Below are 26,253 nucleotides of genomic sequence, written 5' to 3' on the forward strand. Positions count from 1 at the left end.
TCCCTGGAAATGATCTGGTTAAGTCTCCTGGAGAATTTTAATTTGTCTGCATATCAAGTAGCAGATGAACTTGCAGGTGCTCTGTTGGCCTGCAAAACTTTAATGGGGTTGGCTAATGATTATCTGTGACATGACAGCACACACATCAGGGATCTTGTTTCTTCATTGTACTGTCTCTGTTTTGTAGGTATTTGGCTGTGGAATTTACCCATCCCCTTCCTGTCAGTCTCAAAGCATATTTAGTAGGGTTGCTGTAGGGTCTGGCACAGCACTGTCCTATTTCCTGAACTGGAGATCCCATGTGTTCTTCCATTGTCTGGTCAGAGGAGGGGGTATTTGTTCTGTGTTGGAAATACTGTCTCATCAGCAGTGAGCAATTAGGTCTTTTGGTTTGTGGAGATGCTATAAAAATAAAATAGCAGCAATATTGGCTTCCTCTAGATTGATTACCATGTTCAATACAACTCTTAAGTTCCCCTTTTTTGAGCTGGATAAATTCTTGCTGTGTGATAGCTTCCATGAAAACAGTGTAGGCCAAATAGTATTCAAGGGATTAAAATGTTGGCCTTATGAGTGAATTGCACAACAGTGACACTTTCAGGTTTCCCTGGGCCAATGTGCAGATGGAGCGGGGGTTGGGTGCATGTTCAAAGCACATATCTTGGAGGCACTTCATTTTAATGAACTTCATTGTAATTTGTCAATATTCATCTAATTAGACCTTAACTTCTCTTCCTCCACAGAGCTCATGTATTAGTTTTACTTACTGGAAAGAGACTGTATCTATACTGCTTAGTCCAGATCGGACATCACCTTGTGCCATAGTTAGCTACATCGATGAGGCATATATGGACATTGACAGAGATTTCACTGAGGAATGATTCTTTGGACTTTGGCTTTTGATGGACAGTGCTTGGAAGGTACCTCACAGACTGGATTTTCAGGGATACGCTGCGAAGTGTGTGTGTGCAGCTTGGAACTATGGAATACTACTGCATTGTTAAAGACTTGTCCTGCCTCTGATCTCTAAAGACTTTTCAAATTATCTGGGCAACACATTCAGCCATATATTCCGGTCATTTTGGGATAAAAGTAATTTTCCACAAAAAAACAGCTCTTTTCCTGCTTCTCTCAGGCAAGTGTATCTAGTTCAAACCCTTTCCATTGATAGACAAGGAACTATTCTATGTGCCAACTTAATTTTGGTTCTTCCTCATGACTGCCAGAATTAGCAGGTTTAAAAAGCACAGGAAATGTCCCAGCTCATTCAAACACAAGGTCTGACAAACCAGCCTGACTGGGACCCCTGATGCTTGCAGTCCACACACACACAGGCACCAGGAGGACTCGCATCAGGTTTAACTTTGGGTTTGGATTTGAACTTTAGGTTTGACCAGACTGTTTGCTCTTAATTCCTGGGAACTATAGCTCTCTCCACCTTTTTACTATCCACTTTTGGATTGTTTGTAACAAAATCTCTTTGGCCAGCATCTGTTTGACTGTGGTGTTCTGCTTGGACGTCTCTGCTTCTGCTGCTGTCCTTTCTGTGAATACTTCCCATCTGAAGATGTATTTACAATGCTGCAAAGAAGAGACATTTCAGTAGTAGTGGAATTGCAGTCTGGGGCCTAGTTTTGACCAGGCATTAACCAATTAAAATGTATTGATTTTTAAACTTGTAGCTTGTCCCTTCTTGGGTAACTAATCTGACTTTAAAATCTGGACCAGTGCACTTGTTGCAAGGTAATATGCTCTTAAACTTAGTACTAACCTGCTTATGTCTGGAAGCCTAACACCAGTATCTAAGCTTGCAGTCTTCAGTACTTTAAAATCAACACATATAATTCATCTTGAAGTGCAATACTTACTGGAGATTTCAGGTTTTTTCCTGGGTTTGTTATTTTAATGGGTAAGTGTACGCAATGCTGAGCATAAACACCCATGGTTAAAAATAACTTTGCTCCCACCTCCCCCAGCAGCTTACAAATTTTAGCAAAACTAAGTGCTTAACCGCAGCTTGCAGCTCATAATCGGGAGCATTAAACAAGTTGCTCCAAAGCTGGATGCTATTATGGTGAGATTTCCTGGAATGAAATAGTCCATTGTTGAAGTCTTAAGCCTCGTATGTATTTTGTGGCTCTAATTTAAAAGAAGTCATCCCCTAAAATGAAATTTAAATTTGAAATGTAACCATTTAGATCAGTTTACACTAATAATTGGTTGCACAGACAGTTCTCCTAGAATTTCCTCAAATGTATTGCAAGAACTGACAGTGAAGGGGGATCTGAACTTCAGTGCCTTTGTATTCCTTCTCCTAGTCCTGGCTTATAACCACCTTCTCCAGGACTTTGTCTGCAGTCAAATGAAGGAAGAGAGAACATGGCTCTGCAGCTAAGCCTGGCACAGATCAAGATGGGCATCTTACAATGTATAATAACCTTTGCCAGCAAAGGGAATAAAAATGATCTCAATTCCTAACAAGGGGTGTGAATGTGCAGGACAGAAGATCAGATTCTGGAATGGGAATTGCACCATCTGAAGAGTGCTGATCTGTCTGTAATCAGACCTGTCTTTTGAGATGACTTCAGCTACTATTAATATGTACATCAGTGGTCCCTGTTGTAGGTCCCATTCAAATAGGACAGATAGCATGGGAGAGTCAGCATTTTGCTTGTGGTGTGTTCAGAACTTCTGAGGCAGTACATCCAGCTGGAGTCTTAAAAAGTCTTCTCTTCAAGGGATTTTGCTCCCTAGTAGACTTCATTTCAACACACCACCTCTAGTCAATGTCACTCCTTCACCTAAGATTTCACATGTTGGGGGTACCAGCTACAACTCTCTATTCTTCATCAGCTTTTCCCTCTGGAGCTTAAATACTTTTTGTTCTTAGAGAAGTTTTGTTTCTTGGTGTCTCTGCCTATATTTACCTGTAATAGAAGTGCACTCAAAGGCTTCAAACTAAAACGCTTTTAAATTATAAGGGATGCCTATTCCATAGGGTAGGTAACTGGTGCATCCGAAGTTTGCTGCTATAAACCTACAGAGAATGCATTTTGGTCCTGTATTTCTAGACTTGTGTAACTCAGAATTAAGGGCCAAGCTGCTTTTATCCTTAGCAACTGGCCTGCAAAATCATCCCCACCTGTTTTCTGTGTAGTGAGTGTGCTGTCCTGTGGGGGGAAGCACAGTGGCTTTCTATATTTTCTTCTTTAGGCACTTTGGGTTTTCATGAGTACCAACAGCTCCAAGGACTGTTCTGGGTTGGAATCTTGGAGCCAAGCCCCACTATCCCTTTTGCAAGAGGCTCATTGAGAGTTAGCTTGCCCCTGCCAGGTGCACAAAAAGCAAATTCTTCAATCTCCTCCCTCAAAGTAGCCCCATCCCTTGTGGGGAAGGCTCTGCATGGGATTCTAACAGACTTATTAGATGCTAAATAAATTGGAGCTGAGTTTCACTTCTGACTTTGATGGAGTTCTTTGTTCATATCAGCCTCCCTGCAAGTCACCAGAAGCAGCTTGATTCTTCCTTCTTGTGGTAGTAGAAATGTCTCATTTAATGAAGAACAGCAGGAGAAATGTCTGTGCCAGGGTAGGATGGAGAGCATGCCAGCTTGGTCACCATCTGTAATGTGGATTTTCAGCAGACTTTGTGCTGGAGTGTGGAGCATGGGGGTGAGATGTCATCAGGTTGAACACACTCAAGGAAATCTGCACTATCCCAGTGAATTGCTGAGGTTTGTGCTTAATTAATGCCAGATTAATGCCAATTTATTAACTGCAAATAAACATATTAAATGGAAACTATTAAAGAAATCTATTTTAAAAGAAACCTGTGTGGAGATGTCTTTCTTTATATCAACTCTGGCCTGCGGTGTGAGCAGAGCCGCTGGCTTTTCCTGTCAAAGCAAAGGAATCCTCACAGTCTGAAAGGCTCCATGGTGTGGGTCACTGGAGAGTGAGCCTTGCTATGTTGGCTCAGACTCTAGTTTACTTAAGTTCTGCTCTGCTGTTGCTTTGGCAGAGCTCTCCAAGCCCTGGTGGAGGATGAGGAAAGTGTCAGATTTTTACCAACACAGTTCACGTTTACGACACTCTCGTATTTCTGAACTCTGAATGGGATATGGTCTTTCCCAATCCCTACCCAAGCCAGCTAAACCATGTCAGGGGCAGTTACCCAACCAGCACAGTATTCAGCCCCTTTTCCTTTGGTGTACAGGTTATAATAGAGAGTTTGTGACTTTTTGATGCTCTACAAATGAGTATGCTGATCTCGAGGCACTTCCTGCCCTAAGCCTGGAGTAGCCAGCAGATCGTTGTATGGCTAGGGCAGGAGGGAAGAGCTGAGCAATAGCTTACTTGGAAAACAGCTCCTGCTGTTTCTTCCTGCTTCTGCAGCAGGTCATTGGAATAAGAGGGTGTGTAATGCTGGAGGGAAACAAGCTGCTGTACCAGTCCTGAGAGGAAGGCTGTCTACCCCACCAGGCAAGGAAGATTGTTACAGGCACAGCAAGAGTAGAAAAATGGCTGAGCTTGGCAAGGGCTGCCCTCAAATGCATGGCACTACAGCATCATTGAATAAACTATGCTCTAGCTCCTCTGGACCTGTTTAAAACAGAAATAAAACTAGACTTGTTCTCTTTTGATTTGGTTTGCAGCCCTAGTAGGAAGGGCCTGTTCAGTGGTGTCTTTCCCACTTGTTCCCTTATAAGTGAGAAGACTGGGAGGTTCAGCAGAATATGTATTTGATATGAATCCGCATGAGTCCTGTGTAGTTAGTACCATTCAGGAGTTGCCATCCCTGTAGACACTAACAAGAATCCTCCAAGTTTCTACACCCTGCTAGGCTGCACCCCACTAGGCTGCAGAACCCCGGTGGCTTTTTGCAGCTGGAATCCAATTAATCCCAGGGAGGGACCGTTGCACTGGTCCCTGCCTTAATGTTGCCTGTTGCAGTCATAGGATGGGTAATATGAGCTCCTCCCAACAACTAGGCTGCTGATATATAAATATAATCATTACTTTAGCTACTCCTTGTGCCCATTTCTGCTATCTACAGGGCAGAGGTGATAAAGGGATTCTCTTATTCATAGGTAAGTGTCCTCTCAGGGGACAGCCAAGGCATGGTGTGAGGAGCCTTCTCTGCTGATCCTCAAACCAGGCTTGTGCTGTGCTTGACATGCCTGGACTTCTAACCAGTGACTCTGGAACCAGCCAGCTAGGTCCTGACTGAGAGTTTAAATGAGATCAAAGTCAACTACTGTTACAATCTGCAGTTCCCAGGGCCTTGCTTTCCACTTCATGTGGATGGGCATGGTTATGCCACCTCCTGCCTGCTTAAGTAGTGTCAGACCTCTAGGTATTCCTCCAATCATTTGCAGCTGGTAACAGGGCCAGAGGTAGAGGCATAACTAGCAATTCTGGCACCCTGGGTAAAGATGCTGGAGAGCACCATTCAGCTGCCCCTTCTAAATTGGCATCTGTGGCTGGTGTTCATCTTACCCACCTGTAGTTATGCCTCTGGCCAGAGTTTATTTAAGTCATCCGTGTCTCCTAGGGGTTCTTCTAGGTGCTAACTTTTCAGTTCATCCCTTCTTGTGATCCAACGTTGTCAGACATGTCCATACCTCACTCTGAGAGGCTCTGAAACGGTGGCTGGCTGGCTGTTCCTCTCCCCCACCCCAGACAGCAAGGAGCCTCGTCTCTTGGAAAGCTAACTTTATTCACTCAGTAAAAAGATGCAATGACTGTTGCAGCCATTTGCACCTAAGGTGCATCAGGCATATGTAATAGGAGGAGTGAGGCTGGCATTTTCTGGCTTCTACTCTTCATGCTGCAAATAAAAAATAAAGAGGCTTAGTAGGACTTACCACTCCATTGTGGAGCCACATGGTCCTCTAAAGGCAGCTGCAGCACCCTCTAATGCCATCTTTCACAGCAGCCTTATGCTGCCTCTCTGCTCCAGCAGCTGCTCTTCCTGTGTTAGACCTGCTGTGGTCAGTCACTGCTGCTCAGTGAGAGCACTGGCTACCACCTGTGGTGCACCAGCCAGGAGAGGAGCATCACCCCATGGGAAATGGTACTAAAGCAGTATAGCCATGGGAACCCTCCTCTGCACTTGCTTCTCTTCCACCTGCCTGTCAGGCTTAGCTTTGTTTTGGGGCCTTGCATCTGGAGACTTACCTTCGATGTGATGACCACCTCCCTGCTGCGGGCACGCAGCTTGTTGACCTGTGTCTCAGCAATGTCAGCTCGCTCCTCTGCATCATCCAGTTCATGCTGTACCTTGCGGTATTTCACCAGGTTGGAATTAGCCTGCTGCTCCTATGAATGATGATCCAGGGAGGTAATGATGATCTGTCGCTGTGCATTTTCCCCATTGTGTTGCCAGCCACTCCCTCCCCTGCCCCAGGCAGCTCCTGCTGGGCATGTCTGCACATCTCACTGAGGGAATTCTGCTCTGAACACAGCATTGCTGGAGGCACTGAAATCCCAGTTCCTGTACAAATGGAGCTTGGGCAGTGATGTACCAGCTGGTACCAAGTACCAGCTTCCTCAGCCTGACCTACTGATGTGTCTTGTGCCTGAGAGGCAAGGAGCCCCCTCAGCCTCAGCAGGACAGGAGACCCTGTGGCTGATTTTAGAGCACAAAGCTGTTGCTATAGAGGACTCCCACAGCCCTGGGCTGAGCCTGGTAGACATCCATTATTACATTCCTGGTGCCTTCCCCAGGCAAGTCAGAGCTGTGACTGGACAGTTTCCAGCTTCCTGCTCCAGAGGAACATGTGGTGAGTGTCTTCTGCTTTGGGTAGCAGGTTCCCTCATCTGTTGAGGCTTGGTGGGGTTGTAGGAGCAGCACTTACTGCTTCCTCATACTGCCGCTTGTAGCTCTTGACTTTGGTCTGCAGTTTGTCAATCAGGTCCTGCATCCGGGCCAGGTTCTTTCTGTCCTCCTCAGTCTGAAAGGTGCCAGCCAGAGCCATTTGTGAAATGCCAGTCCCCACCTGCAGCCTCCCACCCCTCCCCCTGGGCTTCTTTCTCCCTTACACTCTTTCCAGGGCAGCCCAAGGCCCTTTGGGTACCTTTGCACAAAGCAAATCTGTCCCCTCAGTCATCTTTCTTTCCCACCAACCTCCCATGTGGCACAGAGCACTTTGGTGACCCTTCCCTCTCCCCAGCACACGCGCACACATTCAGGAGGTTTTGTCTCTTTCCATTTGTTCTGACCAGGAATCCTGGTTTTCCGTTTCCCATGGAAAAATGGAGTAAAAGGTGGATTTCCCCTTTTACTGTGGAGGAAAATGCAGATTTCTCATTTTAGTGGAGATACCTGTGGATTTTGAAGTTTTGCAGAGTTCCAGCCTGCAAAGGGCTGGGAGGGAGCCGGAGGAGGGCGGTCAGACAAGGGGGTCCATGTGTCTGTGTATGTACATGGCTGCCAGGCAGCTTGAAGAGCAGCTCCAGTAGGTAAGAAGGGCCCCCATAGGGAGGGAGGGAGGGAGTTGGGTAGGGCTGGGGCTGCTGCCCAGCCAGGTTGTGTGTAGGGCTTGGGACCTGGGGCTGCAGTGCTGGGAGAGAGCTGAGCTCTGCTTCCCTGCAGCAGTCACTGCCTCCTGCCCCCAGCTGCAGACCTGGGTACTTGGCAGCTAGGGGGCCCCTCTGGCAGGGCAGGTGGGGCAGAGGCTGTGGGTGGGGGGGAAGGGCCACCAGCAAAGCTGGGGGGCTGTGGGAGGGGGGGATAAGGGGCACGAGCAGGGCTGTAGCTGGCCTATCATTTTAATCATTAATTTGGGGGGTTTTATCAGAGAAATAGTGATTTTTTTTTTTTTAATCAAGGAAAACCAGGATCCCTGGTTCTGACTGCTCATGCTCATCCTGCTTCCCCAAGGCAGCTGAGGCCAGAAGCGCTTTTAAGCAACAGAAGAGACCTTTTTTTTTTTTTTAAAGGAATTTTTCATGTTCCAAGCCAAACCAAGTCCAAATCTATGAGTTAGTCCAGAACCATAAGTGGTCCTATAACCAGCAAATATCCTCCACCCTCACCAGGGACTTCAGATATTTCCAATGTCTTTTGGCAGGCATCCTACATGCAGGCCCAAGCCTGGAGGCTTGGAGTTCGGATGCCCCCAAGTTTTGCCTGCCCTCAGCCATGTGGCTGCCAGGAGCAAGCTAGGGAGGAGCCTCCCATTTCCATAAGCTTTAAGCCCCAACACCTCAGCAGGTACTAAACCACGCCAGAAGAACAGTTATTCCCCCGGCTCTTAAGAAAAACTGCTTTCATGGACCCAGATACATGGCGTTTCCCCTGAGAACAGGGCAGGGAAGGATCCCAGAGTTGCTCTGGCTTATCAGAGAGTCCTGCAGCCTCTGCCTGTGTCTGCCCCACCTAGCAGCAGCCAGCACAGAAGGCTGAGCATGTGCAGTGCTAGCAGGCTGTGGGGTGACTCCCTGGGGAGTCCTGTAGGCTCAGAGCTGGGCACTAGCATACCTGGTAGGTCAGCTCCTTGATCCTCCTCTCATACTTGCGGATGCCTTTCTGGGCCTCAGCTGTCTTCTTCTGCTCAATGTCCAGCTCCCCCTCCAGCTCCCTCACCTGCAGGCACCAAGCAGCCACAATGTCACCACTCCCCTCACTTCCCAGCACTTCTTCACCTATTCCCTTAGAGAGTTCTCCCTGGTTTCCTCCAGAGCCTGGCTAAATCTCTAACACCACCTCATTCAGAGCTGGGATGCTCTAGTCCCTGTGCCCTCCAGTCCATGATGCCCTGTCCCAGCAAATGGAGACCTGCTAGGTGAATGGCTGGGCTTCTCTACCATGTCCTGGGTGTGGAAATGTGAAAGGATAAAAGGAACCAAGACCAGGCTCCGGGTTGGCCTCCTTGATGGAGGCAGTGGAGCATCTCCTCCATGCTGTCTGGTACAGCCTGATACACACCAGGCTGAGTCAGCACCACCCTTACAGAGCTGCAGAGAAGAGATGCAGGAAGTGACTGGTGCATTCCTATACAGAGTCCTGCATCTTCTGGCCCCCTGAGGCTATGCATGGCTGAGGGTGCTGGGCACTGAGGATCTGTCCTTGGTCTGCAAAGGCCAACTTTGTACTGGTGTGAAGTGCACCATTTGGGAGTCAGTGCCCATTGCCAGGTGCAGGAGGGCTAAGGAGCTCTAAGGGAAACCTGGTGCCTGGGGATTTGCTTTGATCTTGTCTTGCTCCCTGCCTCCCCTGAGTCCTGTGACCAAGCAAGCAGCCATGCCACAGAGGGTGCTGTGAGAAGCTGGGTAGGAAGGGCACTGGCTGCAGACACAAAAGCAGTTGAAGCCTGTTCTACACAGCACTGGGTGGTCCCAGCACTCACTCTGGCCTCCAGCTTCTGGATCTGCTTCTTGCCTCCTTTGAGGGCAATCTGCTCAGCCTCATCTAGGCGCATCTGCAGGTCCTTGATGGTCTGTTCCATGTTCTTCTTCATCCGCTCCAGGTGGGCACTTGTGTCCTGCTCCTTCTTCAGTTCCTCTGCCATCATGGCTGCCTGCAGGTACCCAATGGCTCTGTCACTGCTGCACAAAGCTTTCAGGCTCCCAGGCCTTCCCTGCCAGACCCCTTTAGGCTCAGGTAACCCCCCATATTGATTCCCTCCACTCGCAACCTACCTCCCACATATAGCTTCAGTTTGCCTAGAATTGTTCATTTCAGCCCCCAGCTGAGGAGCTACAACACTGTTTTCCCACACCCTGACCCACTGTTAGGTTTTGTCAGCCACCCTGGAGGGCAAAGCAAGTCCTGGTACAACAGAAACTGGTAATTCGTGCCCCTCTCCACCGACATATTGAGGCTGTGCTATGCCCCAGGACTGGCCCTAGCCCTGCTGGGGGTGCTTAGTCAGCCTTCTCATGCACTCACATCTGTGATTGCTTTCTTGGCCTTCTCCTCTGCATTGCGACATTCCTGCACAGCCTCTTCCACCTCTGTGGTCAGTTGGGCAATGTCTGCCTCCATCTTCTTCTTCTGGTTAATCAGGCCTGTGTTCTGAGCACAGAGACAGGGCAGTGTTACCTCTGCAGGCACAAGCTTTTCTTTCACACAGGGGTGCTCTATTCACTCAGAGGCTCGTCATGCAGTTGGACTGTTCTCAGTGGGGATGGGGTATTTGCATGGGACCAGAGTGCAGGGATAGCCTGTTTGCATGGGGATGGGTTGTGGGGCCAGGCTGTTCACATGTGGCCCAGGGCTTTGGGATCTAGAGTGTGCTAGGAAGCGAGAGCACTCCCTGTTCACTGCACTCCACTAAGACAGTCTACTTTCAGGGCTGTGCACCACTGCTGCTGACCAACAAAGCAGCACGTAGATTTCAAGGCCAGAATGAACCACTGTGGTGTGCTGAACCATGCTTCTGCATAGCCCATGCCATAGGATGTGCCTGCATTAATTCTGTGGGAATGAGCTGGTCTTCTAGCCCAGTCCCCAAACCTGGGCGATGGGCTGAGACTCACGGCACAGGTGAGGTGCACAGCAGCTGCTGTCTGCCAGCCCCCTCCCCAACAAAGGCCTGCATGAGCTGGGCTCACCTGTGAGTGAAGCAGATTCACTCTTTCAGTAGCCTCCAACAGTTCCTGCTCAGCTAGCTTCCTGCCCCGCTCAGCTTGCTCCAGTGCTGCCCGCAGCTCCTCCACCTCTGCCAGCAGCAGGTTGTTGCGCCTCTCTAGGGCTGCTGCCTGCTCCTTGAGGTCATCATTATGGCGCATGGTGTCATCCAGCTCAATTTGCAGGTCCTGCCAATGACATCCATGCAGCAGGGTCAAGAGGATCAAAGGAAACAGACACCTTCCCATCCTCCCAGCGGGGGCCAGAGGATAGGCAGGACATGTCACACACCAAGGGATCAGGATCACTATGTGATCCTGAAAAGACAGCCAGCTGCTGGCCAGGCATCAGGCAGGACCAGGAGCCAGATGGTGCACCAGCCATTGCTGCCTTTGCCTTCAGGCTGACTGAGTGAACACAGGATCAAGACAGCATCTGGGAATGGCACTGAGCCCCCTGAGCTGGCCCACAGCAGTAGCCAGGCAATCCTTATCCCTCAGGCAGGGGTCAGGACTGACTTTGATTTGAGACTGGAGCTGCCGAACCATCTTCTGGGCCTCAGCAGCCTGGCGGTTGGCGTGGCTCAGCTGTATCTCCATCTCATTCAAGTCTCCCTCCATCTTCTTCCTCAGCCTGATGGCTTCATTCCTAGCTTTAGCCTCTGCATCCAGCGTGGCCTGCATGGAATCCATGGCACGCTGGTGGTTGCGCCTGGGAGGGAAGGGAGTTGGAAGAAAGTGATTAATCCTCCTGTAGTACTGAGACTGTGGCTTTTGCACTGCAGTTATGCATTTGCTCTAGTTCTCCTGGTATCCCTGTCTCAAGATTGCAGGGCAGCCTTGCTGATACCAGCCCACAGAAAAGTGAGGTGTGGGCATTGTAGACACAGCCTGCTCCTGGCTTGGGGCTTGGACCCTACCTCAGGTTCTCAAATTCCTCATCCTTCTCTGCTAGTTTCCTGTCCACATCAGCCTTGACCTGGTTCAACTCCAGCTGGATTCTCAGGGTCTTGCTCTCTTCATGTTCCAGTGCCCCCTAGAGACAACAGCAGACATGGCATTAGTATGGTGACAGCATTTATGGCTCTCCCAGCTAGCTGTTTGCACTCCTTGCAAATGTGGCATTATAGAGGACAAGGACAATATATCTTTCCTGCCAGGGCCAGGCAGTCCTAGCCTTGCCATGCTCTCCAGCCTGAACATGCTGGGTTTTTTTGGAGAGGTTGGGGAAGTCAGAGCTGGAGCACCAAGGGGGGAGGGACAGAATGGCAGAAACGGGGGACCCACCTGAGCCCAATGCCTGGGGCACAGTCCACACATGAGGAAACTACCACACTGCCAAAACTGAAACCTTCATGTTGCAAGCACTTGTCCATTAATAAAAATTGTTGTAAAATGCAACCTAAATGAGATGTTCACAAAGGAGCTTTCACTATAGCCCTACAGGGCCAAGGGGAAACTAAGCCAAGTGCCCTACTCTAGCTCACAAGACACTGGTGCTGGAGCTCACAGAGCCCAGGAATTCTGTGTCCCTACCGTCCCAGAATCCAGAGGGTTGTTGTGCTGCTGGTAGCATACAGAAGGTGACTAGTGGCTGCCCAAGGGCCATCTACAACTGGAGCCTTGAAGTGACAAGTGTTAAAGGGGAAGCAGTAATTGAGCTGGAGGGGTCATGTGGGTTTTTGATGGAGCAGTAACCCTTGAGCAAGAGCTAACACCCTCATACTGATAACCCCAAGGTGCAAAGAGGAGGGGCTGCTCATGCCTCTTGCAGAGGGCATTTGAATTGACTGGGATGGGTACTGGGCATGTGAGCGATATCACCCCTCCTCACAGCAGCAACAGGGCATTTCCTCTTGGCTCTGAGCTCACCTCAGCCTCCTCCAGGGCAGCCTGGATCTCACTCTTCTCACACTCCAGGGTCTTTTTCAGCTTCTCCAGCTCATGGATCGTCTTGCCACTCATGCTGATCTGGTCTGTCAAGTCAGCAATCTCCTCTGTGCCAGATCAGAAAGACCTTAGGTTATGAGTGTGTTGCAGGGGCCTGAGCTTTCCTGCAATCCCTCAGAGAAATGGTCAAAGCAAGCAAACAGCTCTGAGCCTAACTCTTTCATCCTGAGCCTGCTTCACAGCCTGGCAGCTGTCCAGGGAGCACCTCTGCTGCCCTAGACACATGCTGGAAGTGACTTTGAAACCTGCATTCAGATCTCCCCCATCCCTTCAGTACTCAGCTGCTGGCCTGTGTCCTCAAATGGGATACCTGGGCACTGGCAGCTGAGCTCTGTTATGGTGTCATAGAAGCTAGACTACTTTTGCTGCACTCTGCATGCTGTTCTGACTGCCCTCCCACTTGTCCCCTGAGGTCAGACTAGAGGCTGGGTGGGAGGGCATTGGTGACAGGAGCAGGTGTGCAGAGCCAGGCTGGCCAAGGTGTGTTCCTGACACCCAGGTAGTATAAATATGGGCAGCCTCACACATTGCCCCAGACCTCACCTCAACTGTACAATACCCTTGTTCTCCCTTTGAGGCAAAATATCCATTAGAAAAACAAATAAGTTTTGAAATAGCAGCAAGGTTCAACCCTGCCTGGACCTTCATGACTGCAATGGGGTGAACACTGCCCCACCTTGGAAAAAAAACACACCCACTCCAAGGAGGAGGAAGAGATAAGTCCCTGTCTTAAGGCCGGTGACTGTTCCTGGAGTTGGGGACATCGAAGTGCTGCTAGGTTCTGTGCCTAACCCTGTGAGAAAGAGGGGCACGAGCCTCAAAATACTGTTCAGGCATGTGTCAGATCCTGTGTACCTTGCAGGTTTTTGTTCTCTCGTTTGAGGGTCTCCAGGTTGTCCAGGGACTCCTCGTAGGCATTCTTGAGCTTGAAGAGTTCAGTGCTCAGGCTACGAGACTCTTTCTGTGAGGCCTCCAGCTCTGCCTGGGTCTCTTCATACTTCTGTTTCCACTCAGCAATGATCCTGTCAAAGTTGCGCTGCTTTTTGTCCAGGGCAGCAGCTGCAGAGTTGGCTCTCTCCAAGTCAATGGACAGATCCTCGATCTCCGTCTGCAGCCGGTGCTTAGTTTTCTCTAGGGAGGAGCACTTGGCGTGTGCAGCCTCCACAGCCTCCTCTGCCTCCTGCAGCCTGATGGCCAGCTTCTTCCTACCCAGAGCAATCAGGGCATAAGCCACAGGTGGACATCCCAGCCCAACCCCTTTCACCACCCCATCAGCCTGGGTCTTCAAAGGGGACAAGGTTTGACTAGAAAAGGCAGACCTTTACCTAATTTAATCAACACAGGCCTGATCTGAGGGCCCTTTTGAGTCAGTCAATGATTTCTGTGAATTTTGTCCTGCCCCTGGAAGGAATGAAGGCCACAGCAGGCCTGAACACTGCTCCCTACTTGGTGGAAGAGCTTGCCCCAGTATAAGCCCTTTAGGTACACAAGTGGAGGTATGTGTTGGCTAATAGATCTAGATCCAGGCCCTTCCCTCAGCAACACTACAGACAGCCAGTGAAAGATAGAAACCCCTCACAAGCAGAGTGCTGGGTTTCATTACACATGTTGCCTTGGCCAGATCATTGGCATTTTCTGGCAATAGGAAGCAATTCTGTATGTGTGATTACAGAGCCCTCAGTGACTACAGGCCTGTACTAGAAAGTTGCTCATGTGGCCTCCCTGGAAAGAGGTTGGGGCACTAATTTCAAGTGTGTGAACTTTGCAGGAACTCACTTCGCCTCCTCTAGTTCTTCTGTCCTTTGAATGGCATCCGTCTCATACTTGGTTCTCCACTGGGCCACCTCAGCATTGGCCTTTGACAGGGACCTCTGGAGCTCACTCTTGGCTTCTACCTCTTCCTCATACTGTTCCCGCAGGAGGTCACAGTCATGGCGAGATGCTTGCAGGGCATGCGCTAAGGCATTTTTGGACTAGAAAGCAGAAAATGTGAGAAGAGAGACTGACATCAAACTCCCCAAGGCCCTCATAGCCCACAGGCAGGGTGTTAGTGTTAGGTCTTGCCCAGTCATGTGCAAAGGCAGGGCTCCATGCTTGCAAAGACTCCAGGGTCTGCATCTCATTTATTACAGTGAGTTTAGAAGTGGTTAAAGCCAGACTGACTGTCTGGATGACTGCTGAGTTTTGTGCCAGAGCATGTCTTGCACTGCCCATGTAGGAACATAGACCTATCCTGGAGGAGCAATCCCATGGCAGAAGAAAGAATTTGGTATCCATTGTGGAGGTGCCTGGAAGTACAGGGAGGCAAAAGCACATGCACCAAATCAGTCCATATATTGACCCAAACATCAACCATTGAATTGTAGTTGTTGGTCATGACTGACTGGGCTAGGTCCAGATCTTAATGGAAGTAACATGCCCTGTTCTCAATTCCATAGCTATCCCTTGCACAGCCACATTTCAGGACACACTTTCCCCTGTTCAGAGCACTAGCCTCAGCCCTCACCACTGCTTGGGTAGACTGTGGTCATGTGAGCACAGGTGCAGCATGGGGCTGCGATACCAGTGACCAAACGATCAGAAAGAGGCTGCTTGGCTATTTTCCATCAGAGGCTCAGATGCAAGTTCTCATTGCTGGGCCATTTGTTTCTACCCAGGTTCTTACACTGTCAGCCAGCCTCCTGCCTGAGAGAGGCCCTGGGGGATCAAACAACACCTAGTTGACCTTACCTTGGTCTCTTCTTCTAGCTGCCTCTTGAGCTCCTCAATCATCTGTGTAAATGAGGTCTTCCCACGGGTCAACTGGTTGATAAAAGACTCCTTTTCCTCCAGGAGCCGGCTCAGCTCCCCTGGGGGCAAACAAAACCAAACAGTCACAATGAGGATGGAGACATGGAAACCATGCAAAGCCATTTTGTTGCAGATTTCATGCTCTTCACCTTCCTGGGGCCCAAATCAGAAAGACAGAACTGACCCAGCATGTCAAGAGTCCCTAGGAAGGAGTTTTGATATGGAGCTCTTGCTCATATCCATCCCATGGCACTAGGCCCAAGCTCATCGCTGAACCTCCTCAGAGCTGGAGGGGCTGGACTTGTTGTCCTGGCTATGGTCCACTGCTAGCCCAGATTCAACTGAAATGGACTTTATGTTGTGTTTCTTATTTTCTGCAGATGGCAAATGTTTTACACAGCAGCGAGTCCCCTACTCAGCCATGCTGCAGTGGACAAAACTAGTTTGGGCTCCAAGACTATCCTTGTGCAACCTGGATAGTAGAACCCCATTCGCTGTGGAGATGCTGGCCATGACATGGAGGCTCTTGGCATTTGCCAAATTGCCAGCAGGGAGGCTGGTTTGACATTACTGCTAAGGGACATGCTCTGACACAGCCAGCCTCAGAAGACCTTTACTTCATAGACAACTGTGTGGAACATGCTACTAGTCCCAGCAGAGTCAGCACCATGGAACCATGGGACCCAACAGCAACAGCTGCATCTCTGGAAGTAGAGGACAGACTATGTCATCTGGTAGCTCCCTGCTATTAAAACCTGAGACCTTGGCACACTCCATAGTCCAGGGTAAAGTTGATAATAATGACACTATCCTGCTCTCTTTTCTTCAGAACACATTGGTTGGCCTGTCATTGTGGCCATTAGGAAGTCTCGGTGAGCTAAGGAGAACCAGGGCATCCAGCCTATACATTGCACAGCTAGGATGGGAAGGGGATGCCTCATAATTAACCAGTGTGACAGTCAGGTGTGTTCTGCTGCTAGCAACATGCCTGTCACTTGAAGAAAGGACTTAATCTCTGGACAGCAGAACATATTCCAAAGTCAGTGATGTTAATCCTGTGGTTTAGGGAGATCAATTGTAGGGTGCCTCTGTCGGCTGCTCCCTGAGCTTGGCAGCATCATTCTTAACCTACCACTCTCTGTCTGCAGCCTGGCTCGCTGGGTGCTCACGTCAGCCAGCTGCCGCTGCAGCTCATCCACTTTGGACTTGGCTTCATTCAGCTGATCCTCGTAGGTTCGGCACAGCTTTTCAGCATTTGCCTACAGTGATCAAGTGAGTCCGGCATCAGACCCTTGTCCCATACAAACAGAACTCTGTACTCTGCTCAATGGGCCTGTGAGGGAGCTGTCCCCCTTCCTACCCCTGGCACTCACCTGGCTCTAACTAGGAGTCTCCATTGTCCTAACCCTAGGGGGTGCACAGCCTGTAGACAGGATTCCCATTCAGTCCCCGCTGGCTCATACAACATAAATTCTCTTGTGTCCCTCTCACTAGAATAATAGGCCCTACAAATGGGTAGCCTCTGAGAAAGAAACCAGGGCTTCCCAGAACTTCCAACTGTAGTATTTTCAGAGCACTACACAAACACTGGCTGCCATGGGCTGGGTGTGTAATACTATCTCGGTGTACAAAAAAGAAAGGTGACAGAAGTTAGTGATTTGGTCAAGGGACACATCAGAGCTGGGCTTAGATCTCTAGACTCTGGCTGAGCCACTCAAGCTACAAGCTGCAGAACAAGAGCTCAGAGTCTATCTGGGCCACCAGCTACTACCGGCCAACATAAATGCCTATGCTTAGACAGGTCCAGCCCCACTGTACTGAGGGCAGTGCCCACAAATGAAGTCCTACCCACCCCTCACCTTGTTCTTGGTGAGGTATTCAATGTTGGAGGATAGGTCATCCACTTCCATCTTCATCTCACTCTTCTCTTTCTCCAGCTTCTGCTTGACTCGTTGAAGGTTGTCGATCTGCTCACTCAGCTCAGCTACCGAGTCAGCATGCTTCTTGCGCAGGGCTGCAGCTGTTGATTCATGCTGCAGTGTTGCCTCCTCCAGGTCCCGGCGCAGCTTCAGGAACTCAGCCTCCCGCTTCTTATTCATTTCCAGCTGGATGGCTGTGGCACCACCAGCCTCCTCCAGCCGCTCACTCAGCTCCTCCAACTCTCGGGCCACTTCTGCACGCTGCTTCTCTACCTTGGCTCTGGCAGCTCTCTCAGCCTCCAGCTCCTCCTCCAACTCCTCAATACGGGCCTACAGGGTAGGCAGGACATGGTAGGTGCTATGGGGACTAGGCAAAGCACCTTTGCTATCCAAAACTCAGCAAGAACCTCTCTGATGCTGTCCAGGAACAAGCCACCACACTGGGAAATGCCTCAAGTGCCTCTATAACTCGGAGGTGCCCTGAGGTGCTCTGCCCCCAGGACCCTAGGGTCAGAGATAACTCCCCAGTGCAGGCTTCCTAAAATGCTGCCCCTGCTGAGCACTGAGTGGAAGTGCTAACAAAAGCATGCCTAGAACTGTTTGACACTTGGGTCTGAACCACACCTTTGGGGTCCAGGTACAAATCTGGCCTCAATCCTCTGTCTTGCCCCCAAAGTTCAAGACGGTTAAAGTCTGGAGTTCTGGTTGAGCCCTTTGTTAAAAAGGAGCACAGTTTATGAAACCTTCATCTGCAAAGTCCATCTGGGGGATGGAGTTGTGGATTTGGTTTGGGCAAAGAGCTCGATTCCAAGGGTGGAATCACAGCTGCAGGGACAGATGCTTGTGGTGATCTCATAATCATTTAATACTTTTCCTAAGATTTTGCCTGGGCTTCAGTTTGTGACATCAGCAGAGCACTGCTAGCTTTGCCCTTTCTATGCTCCTCCAGTGAGGAGGTACTGTGGACTCAACCAGGTCAGTGCCCAGAAGGCTGCTGCCTCTTACTCATGTTGTTAAACTAGCAACCCTCTCTTGTTTGGCAGTAATCAGGCACTACAAGGGGGTGCACTGTGAAGGAGTTGCTGTGCTACTGCAGCCTGGGAGACAGCAGCTGGCTCTGTTATATCTGCCGCTCACTCAACTGAACCAGAATTGAGACTCCAGGCAGAGCTTTGTTCCAGCAGCCTTCAGCTAAGTGAGAGAGACGTGGGTGAGAGAGAGATGGGCGAGAGATGTGGGTACAAGCTTGTACTCATTTAGAGGAAGGAATGACCTAACACTTCTCCAGTCAGAGGAGAGAGAAGACCCAAGCAGGTGGGTGGTATGACCCTCATCCTCCAGGCACCACATGCTTGTTCATCTGGCAGGCATGGGACATAAGCCCAACCTGTGTCAGCACCAAACCAGCCCCCTGGGCTCCTCCAGGACCTCCCTGCCTGTGCTACCTGGACACCTCTCTCCAATTTACCTGGAGCTCTTTGATTTTCTTTTGCAGCTGTGCCTCAAGCACCTGCTGATCTTCAATCCTGGAGTTTAACTGGTTCATTTCAAAGTCCTTCCTGCACGGGAAGAGGAAGAGTCCTGTAACTTGGCAGACACAAGACAGCAAAAACCTGCCAGCCCCCTTCTAGTATGTTGACCAGGACCAGTGCAGGACTGTTCTCACAGTCAAGGTACTAGTGTTTGATCCTGGATCAAAGCATGAAGGAACCTACATATACAAAGAAACTCTGGGCCGGAACAGCAGCTCCCAGGCAGGCTTTGTTTCCAGCCCCCTGGGCAATGTCCCTGCTATGGTGCTGCGGAGGTTGTTGATGTGTTAAGTAAATGAAAGAGGGTCAGGAGCTAACCCATTCCACAGGTGTGTCCTGATCAGTCAGGAGGTGGAAGTTGGTGGAAGTTGATGCCAATATGCCTGCTGCTGGTGGCATTAGCAGCAACCAGGAACATGAGGTCTAGCGCTGCACTGAAGTTTTCTCTCTTTGCTTCCTGAGTGTTCTTCTGCAGCCTCCAAAGCCCTACTGGTACATTAAAGAGAAAACCTGATCGTGTAGGTCAGGTTCTGAACCTGTGTTCAGGCTACATGATTCAGTTTCCAGCTCTGCCCCAGGTTCCCTGCACACATACTGGGCTTCATCTCCCATGTGAAAATGTGTCCTGACAAGTACAGAGCACAGGCCCCTAGCACCTGAGAGTGACCCACTCATGACAAGGTGGGCAGGGGGGGAAGACAGTGGCATCTGCTGGGACTGGCTGGTGGGCATTGCCCCAGGCTGCACACTTACTTTTTGAGTTTCTCTTCCAGTTGTTGCTTATCATTTTCCAAATCCATCACTGACTCCTGTGTCAGCTTCAGGTCCCCTTCCAGCTTGCGCTTTGCTCGTTCCAGGTCCATCCTTATCTTCTTCTCTTGTTCAAGAGAACTTTCCAACTAGAAGTTAAGGAAGGTGAGTTAGCCAGGAAAGCACCTTCCCTCCTCCTCGCTTGGCATTTCCTTTCTCTCCCCATCCTTCCTGTCCCCTGTAGTGGGGATTTCCTTTCCATTGTTGTGGGAATTCTAGCATTGCCAGTAGAGGGTATTTTCCCCACCCCCTCTGCATTGGACTGCTTCTCCACTAAAGTATCCAGGCCTTTGACCCTGCAGTATGGCTGTAACTGCATCAGGGCAGACAGTCCTTTGCATTCCATACTAGCACTGGACCCTTGCTGGGGCTGCAGATTGATCCATCAGCCCTGCACTAAGGCATGAGATCATCCATAAGGCCCACAGGGTATTAGTGCTTCAGGGAGCTGTTCCTGGGCACAAAGTGGATGCCCATCACTGTCACTATTCTTTGCCTCCATGTTTTACTCACATCATCCACTTGCTGCTCCAGTTTGACTTTGGCCTTGGTCAGGGTGTTGACCTTGTCCTCCTCGGCCTGCAGATCATCTAGGGCCTGTTGATGTGCCTCTTGCAGTGCTTTCTTCTCTTTGGTAAGCTTGGCAATGACCTCATCTAGAGCAGCCATTTCTTCAATCAGGTTTTTAACCTAGGCAGACAGAACAAAAAGTGAGCTCAGCTCCTCCAGGGGGTTGGGGTTGTGGGGCAGTGAGGAACAGCCAAGGTAATATTTGGTTGGACACCAGAACGGACTAACACCATCATGTCCATCTCCACCCCACCCCTGCCCCTACCTCAGAACCATTTCTGCTTGTGGAAGTGTTTACTTTGCTCTCTCCTTGGCCCAGACTATTTAGCTGTTACATGACGCAAAATAAATGGCAGGTTTTTTTAGACCGAAAAACACAGTATTATCCCCAGATTTGCTTACTGATACCAAGAATGCACAGTGTTCTGGGACAATGGAAATTTTTGCTGTTCCTGATGCTATCTTCCCCAGGGACCAGCTGTATTTCACCCACCTTTATCTAAGGCAGCCTCATCTCTCACACTTTATGAATGTCCAAGATCCCTGGACATCCACAGAAGGATCCCTGCTCTCAGTTGAATCAGTGGGTGTGGGTTCACTGCATGCTCCCAGTAAATGGCAGCAGCATTTGTCCCTTTCACCAACAGTACTAGTTACCTTGTTCTCCGTGGCATGCTTCTCCTTCTCCACCTTTGCCAGTGTGATTTCTAGGTCATCAATGTCCTTTTTCAATTCAGCACATTCATCTTCCAGCTTGCGTTTCTTGGAGGTCAGGTCTGAATTTATCTCCTCTTCATCCTCCACACGCTCTGTCAGCTCCTTCACTTTAGCCTCTAGCTGTATCTTGGCTTTGATCAGCAGGTCACAGCGCTCTTCTGCATCGGCCAGGTTGTCTTGCTCCTGTAAGTGTGCACAAGGAAACACATGCTTACCATCTCTCCAGGAGAGGAGAGACACCCCTACCCCCTTGTTTTCTTGGACTCTGGAGGCTGATGCACCTGCTTGTTACTTAATGTGGGGAGTAAACCCAAACCGGTCAGGTCATGTGGAAGGAACTGTTTCTCACGGGTGCCTTCTCACCCTCTCTCTACCAATCCCCAAGGAAGCAGGATAAATAGAATGCTAATAAGGGACAATCTGTCCCTTCTCCTCCAGCTATTACTTCATGTGGTGGGAGATGATTAACAGATACACCCCAGAGACCAAACATTATTGGAGTAGTGTTGATCAGAAGGCAGTTAAGCTTTCCACCCAATTGCCCAAACCTGGGGGAACTGTGGAGCCTGGGCATTCCTCTGTCTCTCCACTGACACAAGGGTGTCGGTTGTAGAAGTGTTTGTGAACCCGGAACCGATGGCAGAGACCCCTGAACTGGGATAACTTCACTCAATCCAGTGGAGAAAGAATCATGGGTAAAGGTTTACTGGTGTAAGTTACACTGGCTTAAGTTTTCTGTGCCAAAGGCAAACTGGCTATTACATGCTTCTATTGGTAAAGCATAGTAATAGTCACCTGTATGCTGCTAACCAGGGATAGATGCTGTAATACAGCCCTAACCTCATTACTAAGAGGGAGAGTCCTGACAAGGGATATGGTACCTTCAAACTTCAGACTGTGGAGGGGCTGCTGCCAGGTCCAGAGCTCTGGGAGAACCAGCCATCAGCCTCCAGGACACTGTGGGAGATGCTACCCAAGTTCTGCTTGAGGGTAGTGTCAGACAGCAGAACTGAGGGCCCTGCAGTCACCGAAGAGTTAAATTGGCAAGCTGCAAGGCCCTGACCCTAAGCAGTTTATTGAGGGAGACAGGAGTGCAGTGAAGAATAACAGCAGGCCTGTTAATTAGGCTAACCTAAGACTTTGACTGAAGCAGGACTTGATGTGCCCTGAGGAGCAGAAGCTTTACAGGACTGGTAAAGGCAAGCTCATGGACCTAGGAGGCAATGCAATCCAGTTCATAGGTCCTGATGGGAAGGAGCTACTGTGAGGGACTGCCTAAGGATAAGCTTCATATTTTATGTTGTGGACTGGTTTATAGTCTACAAGGCATGACTAGCTGAAGGGGAGGGGAGGAAGCCACTGAAGACACCCCACACAGAAGGGCTTTGATCACTATTGAATTGGCAGGCTGCCAGAGGCCCACAGAAATAGGAGTGGGCTATGAAAGGGTCAGCTAACTGTGACCAAAATACCTGAGAGCCTGTGCAAAGTCTGCAGGAGCCCAGAGAGCCAGTGCAGAGGTTGTAGGAGCCCTGGCGATGGTGCAGAGGGTGCAAGAGCCCTGAGAGACTGAGTAGGGGAGAAAAAAAGAGCCTGAGACATGCGCCAAGGAGAGGAGCCCAGTGAACAGTTCAGAATGCAGCAGGAGACTTAAAGCCACACCCGAGTTATTGGAAGGCAGTCTACCAAATGTTCCTAATAACGTCAAAGTTGTGGCAAACAAGTGACGGAAGCAACTGGTGGGGTGGACAAGGTGCTTAAACAGGTCTCAGTGTTTAAGCCACTAGGGGGCTCCAAATGACTTTGAAGAAACAGGCCTGTTACAATGCCCATATGTGTATTCCTAATCTCAGTGTAACTTACACCAGTATACAACACTGACATAAACCATGATAAGGTACAGTTGTATTTATCCAAAGCCTCACTCCTGTGTCCAGTGGCAATTCCTTGTCTGAGCCCTCTGCTATCCATGGTGCCAGAAAGACAGCAGTTCCCTGCTGAGAAAAGGCTCTTGCTCTTGGCCTATGTGGGTCATCTCTCAGGGAATGACTACACTGGTTTCTCCCCATGAAACTGCTTGCCCAGAGCCCACACCACTTCAGGAGGAGGAGATGCCTAGACAAGGCACTTACAGCCTGGAGCTGGAGAGCCAGGTCATTTTTCTCCTGAATCATGGTGACTTGTTTCTCTTCTAGCTCCTTCCTCTTAGCCTCTGACTTCTCCAAAGCCTCCTTCAGCTTCTGGAACTCCTCCTTCAGGGTGGCCATTTCCTTCTCAGTCTGAGCTGACCTGAGCAGGGGCTTGATCTTAAAGAAGAGCTTCATCCAGGACCAATTCTTAACAACATTGAAAGCACGGATGTTCCACTGGATGGTGTAGAGTGCATCCCTGGGGGAAAAGAGGAGCGTGCTCAGCCACACAGACATCTTGCCTATATCCCACCCTGAGGGGTCACAGAGAAAGGGTCCCACTTGCACCAACAAGCCCACCTAGGGGTAGGTTTTCACAGAGCTCAGTATATGTTGGGTGCAGATGTTGGGAGAATCTGGCCCTTGCTGCAGCTCAAAGGCAATCTGTAAGGGGGCTGACCTGGAGCTAGGAACCCAGGGGTCTGGGTTGCTAAGGAGTTGCCAGCCTGGGAGTTTGGGTTCCCCACCAGCCTGCCCAGAAATGTGGCAAGCAGCTGGATGGGTGAGCTGGTAGGAAACCAGGGTTTCATCAACACTTGATCAAAATTGGACTTTCTGTAAGAACCATCTCAGTTCTAGCAAATCTCAGATCTTAAGGAAACAACATTCCTTCAGACCAGCTCCATAATGGGTGTGTCTAACCAGCAGGGCATGGCAGAAGGTTTGTCATGGACTGCTGGGCAACAAAGGGTGAGTACTATTGCAGTCCATGCTGGCCCAGTAACTCTACCTCCTGCTGATGATCTTCTGATACTCAATACGCATCAGCCGCCCACGGATTCTGGCCTGCAGCATTGTTAGGATTTTGGCCAGCCGCTCATCTCGCATCTCCTCTAAATGGCCCAGCAAACCAGCTTTGAAAAATACCTGCAGGCAAGAGAACCAGAGAGGAGGCATTTAGGACCCAAAGAGACACAGAAACCCTTGGCTGTAAGCAATGGAGCATTACCAGCGGTTGAGCTCAGAAGACCTGTGTCAGGCTGTTACTGGCTCAAAACAGGTACCCAAGCACCTGTAAAGGGGTGTGACACAGAGTAGTTACTATATCCTCTCAATCCTGCACTGGGCTTCCCATGTCTCTGTGGCTGTGGCAGGCACTTGAGGTCTGCAGCAGTCTAGAGTTTCAGCTGATCTGGAGTTTCACCATTTCATCTTCTTGTAAGTTCATCTTATTGGAGCTACATAGACCAGGCCCAAAGCACTAGCTCACTGTAGCCCCTTCAGCAGCAGGTGGTCCCTGATTGTCAGGACAGGATATTGGGGTGTTCAGTGCCAGAAATGTGTGCTAAAATAAGGATGGGTTCCCAGGTAGAGGAAATCCACAATGGAATCTCCTCCCACCACCAGATGCCTCTCTTTCCCTGCAGCCTGCTTCATTGCCTTTCTTATACACCACCCTCAGCTGGTTTCAGCTTCCACACAGCAATCCACACCCTACCTCCTTCCTACAAGCAACCTAGCAGCTCCTATAGGAGCCAAGAAGAGGCAGGGAAGTGAGACATGCAGGAGGCCCTCTCCATGTCACTTGACACTACACAGAGAAGACAGGATTCACACCAAGAGCTCCAGAGGGGCTGAGTATCACTGGGCACATCTATACAAGATGTTATGTCACCATAGCAACAAGCTACAGTGATGTAGCTCATTGCTATGGCAATGTAGCATCGGCAGGCACTAACCATGATGCTGTTGCTACTGAACAGTAGCTCATTGCTACTGTGCAGTAGGGTCAGAGACAACCCATACTCCACCAGGACTGCACCGTACTGGTGGGTACTGCGCAGTGGGGAGAGAAGAGTAGAGAGAAGAGTGTAGAGAGAAGAGTGAGCTGGAGGTGGCAGAGGAAGATTGGCTCTGTTACTTTAACCCCCTGGCAGAGGACTGTCCTGCCTAATTTTCCTCACTCCTACAGCTTCTTCTTTAGCTCAGTGCTTCCTTCCCCTGTTACTGCTCAGGCCTCTCTCACCTTAGTGTGACCAAATTTGAACTGTGTGTGATCCAGATCCAAGGAGCTCAGCAGTTTCTCTGTGGCCTTTCTGCTGTCCACAAACTTGTCATCAGGAATAGCAGCAGGATTCAGGATACGATAGCTGCAGAAATATACAAAGGGGGTAGCGTGTGAGGGAAGCCCTTGTTCTGGAGCTGCCAGTTCCTCCCTTTCCTTGTGTAGCGTTACCAACCTAAAAAACAGGCCTCTGCACCACATGGTATGGCCACTCTGGACCCAGAGAGCACTGGGGCACCATGAGGCTGCCCAGCAGGCCCTGCCCATTCACAACTAGGGCCTCAAAAAGCTGGCACTGTAGGAACAAACAGCAAGTGGGCTCCACACAGTAAGGAGTCAGGTCCAGCTCAAGGGGGTGGAAGACTGTGCCTGAGGTTTGGATGAGGCTTACTCAGATGCAGCAAGGGCAGATGAACAGGAAAAGAATTCAGAGCCATGCTCTGTGTACCTGACATGGTGGGTCTGGGCCTCATTCTGTCTGGAGTGAGAACTGACACTGTCAGCCCCAAATGTAGACTCTTGGTCTCTATGCCCCTTGTCCTGAATGTCACCCTGTGGATGGCACACAGGGCCCTGCTGTATGCCCATTCACTGTGTCCCATCAGCAAATTCTGAGGCATATCCCAGGTCAATGCACCAAAGGTCCAGCCACAGAGCATGCTGGGAACAGCACATGCTGGGATGTCCTACTGTGGTTTTTGGCTGAACCAGCACATTTTGGGAGAAGAACATGGAAATAATCTGTTCCCTGCCCCCACAAATGCCAAAAATGGCAGGGGGAAGTACCGTTGCTTGAAATCAGCATAGAGGATCCTGTTTGGGAATCCTTTGCGGCAAATCCGAATGCCCTCCAGCACACCATTACACCGCAGTTGGTGCAGCACCAGGAAGGGGTCCATGGCTCCTGCAGGAAAGAGAAGGCAAGGGATTGATGCAGGCCCAAGACAAACCCCAAAATGTATAGGGTTGGCATGTCAACAGCTGAACCTTGATTTTGATCTGAAGCTTGTAAATGTCTTCTGTTTGAAATAAGGTCTTACCCAGCCCTCTGGCCCAGGGCTAAAATCCCTGTACTGTGGCTTGGGTACCTCCCTATGGCTTGGGAGGTGGAATGTGCTACCTGGGACTCATTTATGTCCCATGACAGAACAAAGGCTCAGAGAACTGGAACATGGCTTGACTTCTAGCGAGGAAGGT

The 26,253-nt window shown here is 49.9% G+C and overlaps 2 protein-coding genes across 3 annotated transcripts in view; one reads left to right on the forward strand and one right to left on the reverse strand.

Moving 5' to 3' along the window:
* TRPC4AP (transient receptor potential cation channel subfamily C member 4 associated protein) overlaps positions 1 to 3,828 on the forward strand; it is a 109,784-nt gene extending 105,956 nt beyond the window's left edge. For both annotated transcript variants that reach the window (XM_019513015.1, XM_019513016.1), the window contains one exon: positions 744 to 3,828. In XM_019513015.1, the coding sequence (XP_019368560.1) occupies positions 744 to 881 (138 nt within the window). In that variant the 3' untranslated portion in view covers positions 882 to 3,828. The remainder of the gene's footprint in view (positions 1 to 743) is intronic.
* Positions 3,829 to 5,699: 1,871 nt separating this feature from the next.
* Positions 5,700 to 26,253, reverse strand: part of MYH7B (myosin heavy chain 7B) — a 57,000-nt gene continuing 36,446 nt past the window's right edge. The window contains exons 20-42 of the mRNA XM_019513014.1: positions 25,843 to 25,960; positions 25,018 to 25,141; positions 23,782 to 23,918; positions 22,995 to 23,250; positions 20,803 to 21,045; positions 20,089 to 20,265; positions 19,519 to 19,664; positions 18,702 to 18,792; positions 17,174 to 17,563; positions 16,447 to 16,573; positions 15,255 to 15,373; positions 14,301 to 14,497; positions 13,380 to 13,729; positions 12,447 to 12,571; positions 11,495 to 11,610; positions 11,094 to 11,286; positions 10,560 to 10,763; positions 9,895 to 10,020; positions 9,353 to 9,523; positions 8,485 to 8,589; positions 6,860 to 6,955; positions 6,180 to 6,320; positions 5,700 to 5,829 (exon numbers count right to left, since the gene is read on the reverse strand). Of these exons, the coding sequence (XP_019368559.1) occupies positions 5,818 to 5,829; positions 6,180 to 6,320; positions 6,860 to 6,955; positions 8,485 to 8,589; positions 9,353 to 9,523; positions 9,895 to 10,020; positions 10,560 to 10,763; positions 11,094 to 11,286; positions 11,495 to 11,610; positions 12,447 to 12,571; positions 13,380 to 13,729; positions 14,301 to 14,497; positions 15,255 to 15,373; positions 16,447 to 16,573; positions 17,174 to 17,563; positions 18,702 to 18,792; positions 19,519 to 19,664; positions 20,089 to 20,265; positions 20,803 to 21,045; positions 22,995 to 23,250; positions 23,782 to 23,918; positions 25,018 to 25,141; positions 25,843 to 25,960 (3,764 nt within the window). The 3' untranslated portion in view covers positions 5,700 to 5,817. The remainder of the gene's footprint in view (positions 5,830 to 6,179; positions 6,321 to 6,859; positions 6,956 to 8,484; positions 8,590 to 9,352; positions 9,524 to 9,894; positions 10,021 to 10,559; positions 10,764 to 11,093; positions 11,287 to 11,494; positions 11,611 to 12,446; positions 12,572 to 13,379; positions 13,730 to 14,300; positions 14,498 to 15,254; positions 15,374 to 16,446; positions 16,574 to 17,173; positions 17,564 to 18,701; positions 18,793 to 19,518; positions 19,665 to 20,088; positions 20,266 to 20,802; positions 21,046 to 22,994; positions 23,251 to 23,781; positions 23,919 to 25,017; positions 25,142 to 25,842; positions 25,961 to 26,253) is intronic.

This window comes from Gavialis gangeticus, unplaced genomic scaffold (assembly GCF_001723915.1).
Source record: "Gavialis gangeticus isolate Ggan-Ray unplaced genomic scaffold, GavGan_comp1, whole genome shotgun sequence".
Classification (NCBI taxonomy): Eukaryota; Metazoa; Chordata; order Crocodylia; family Gavialidae; genus Gavialis; species Gavialis gangeticus.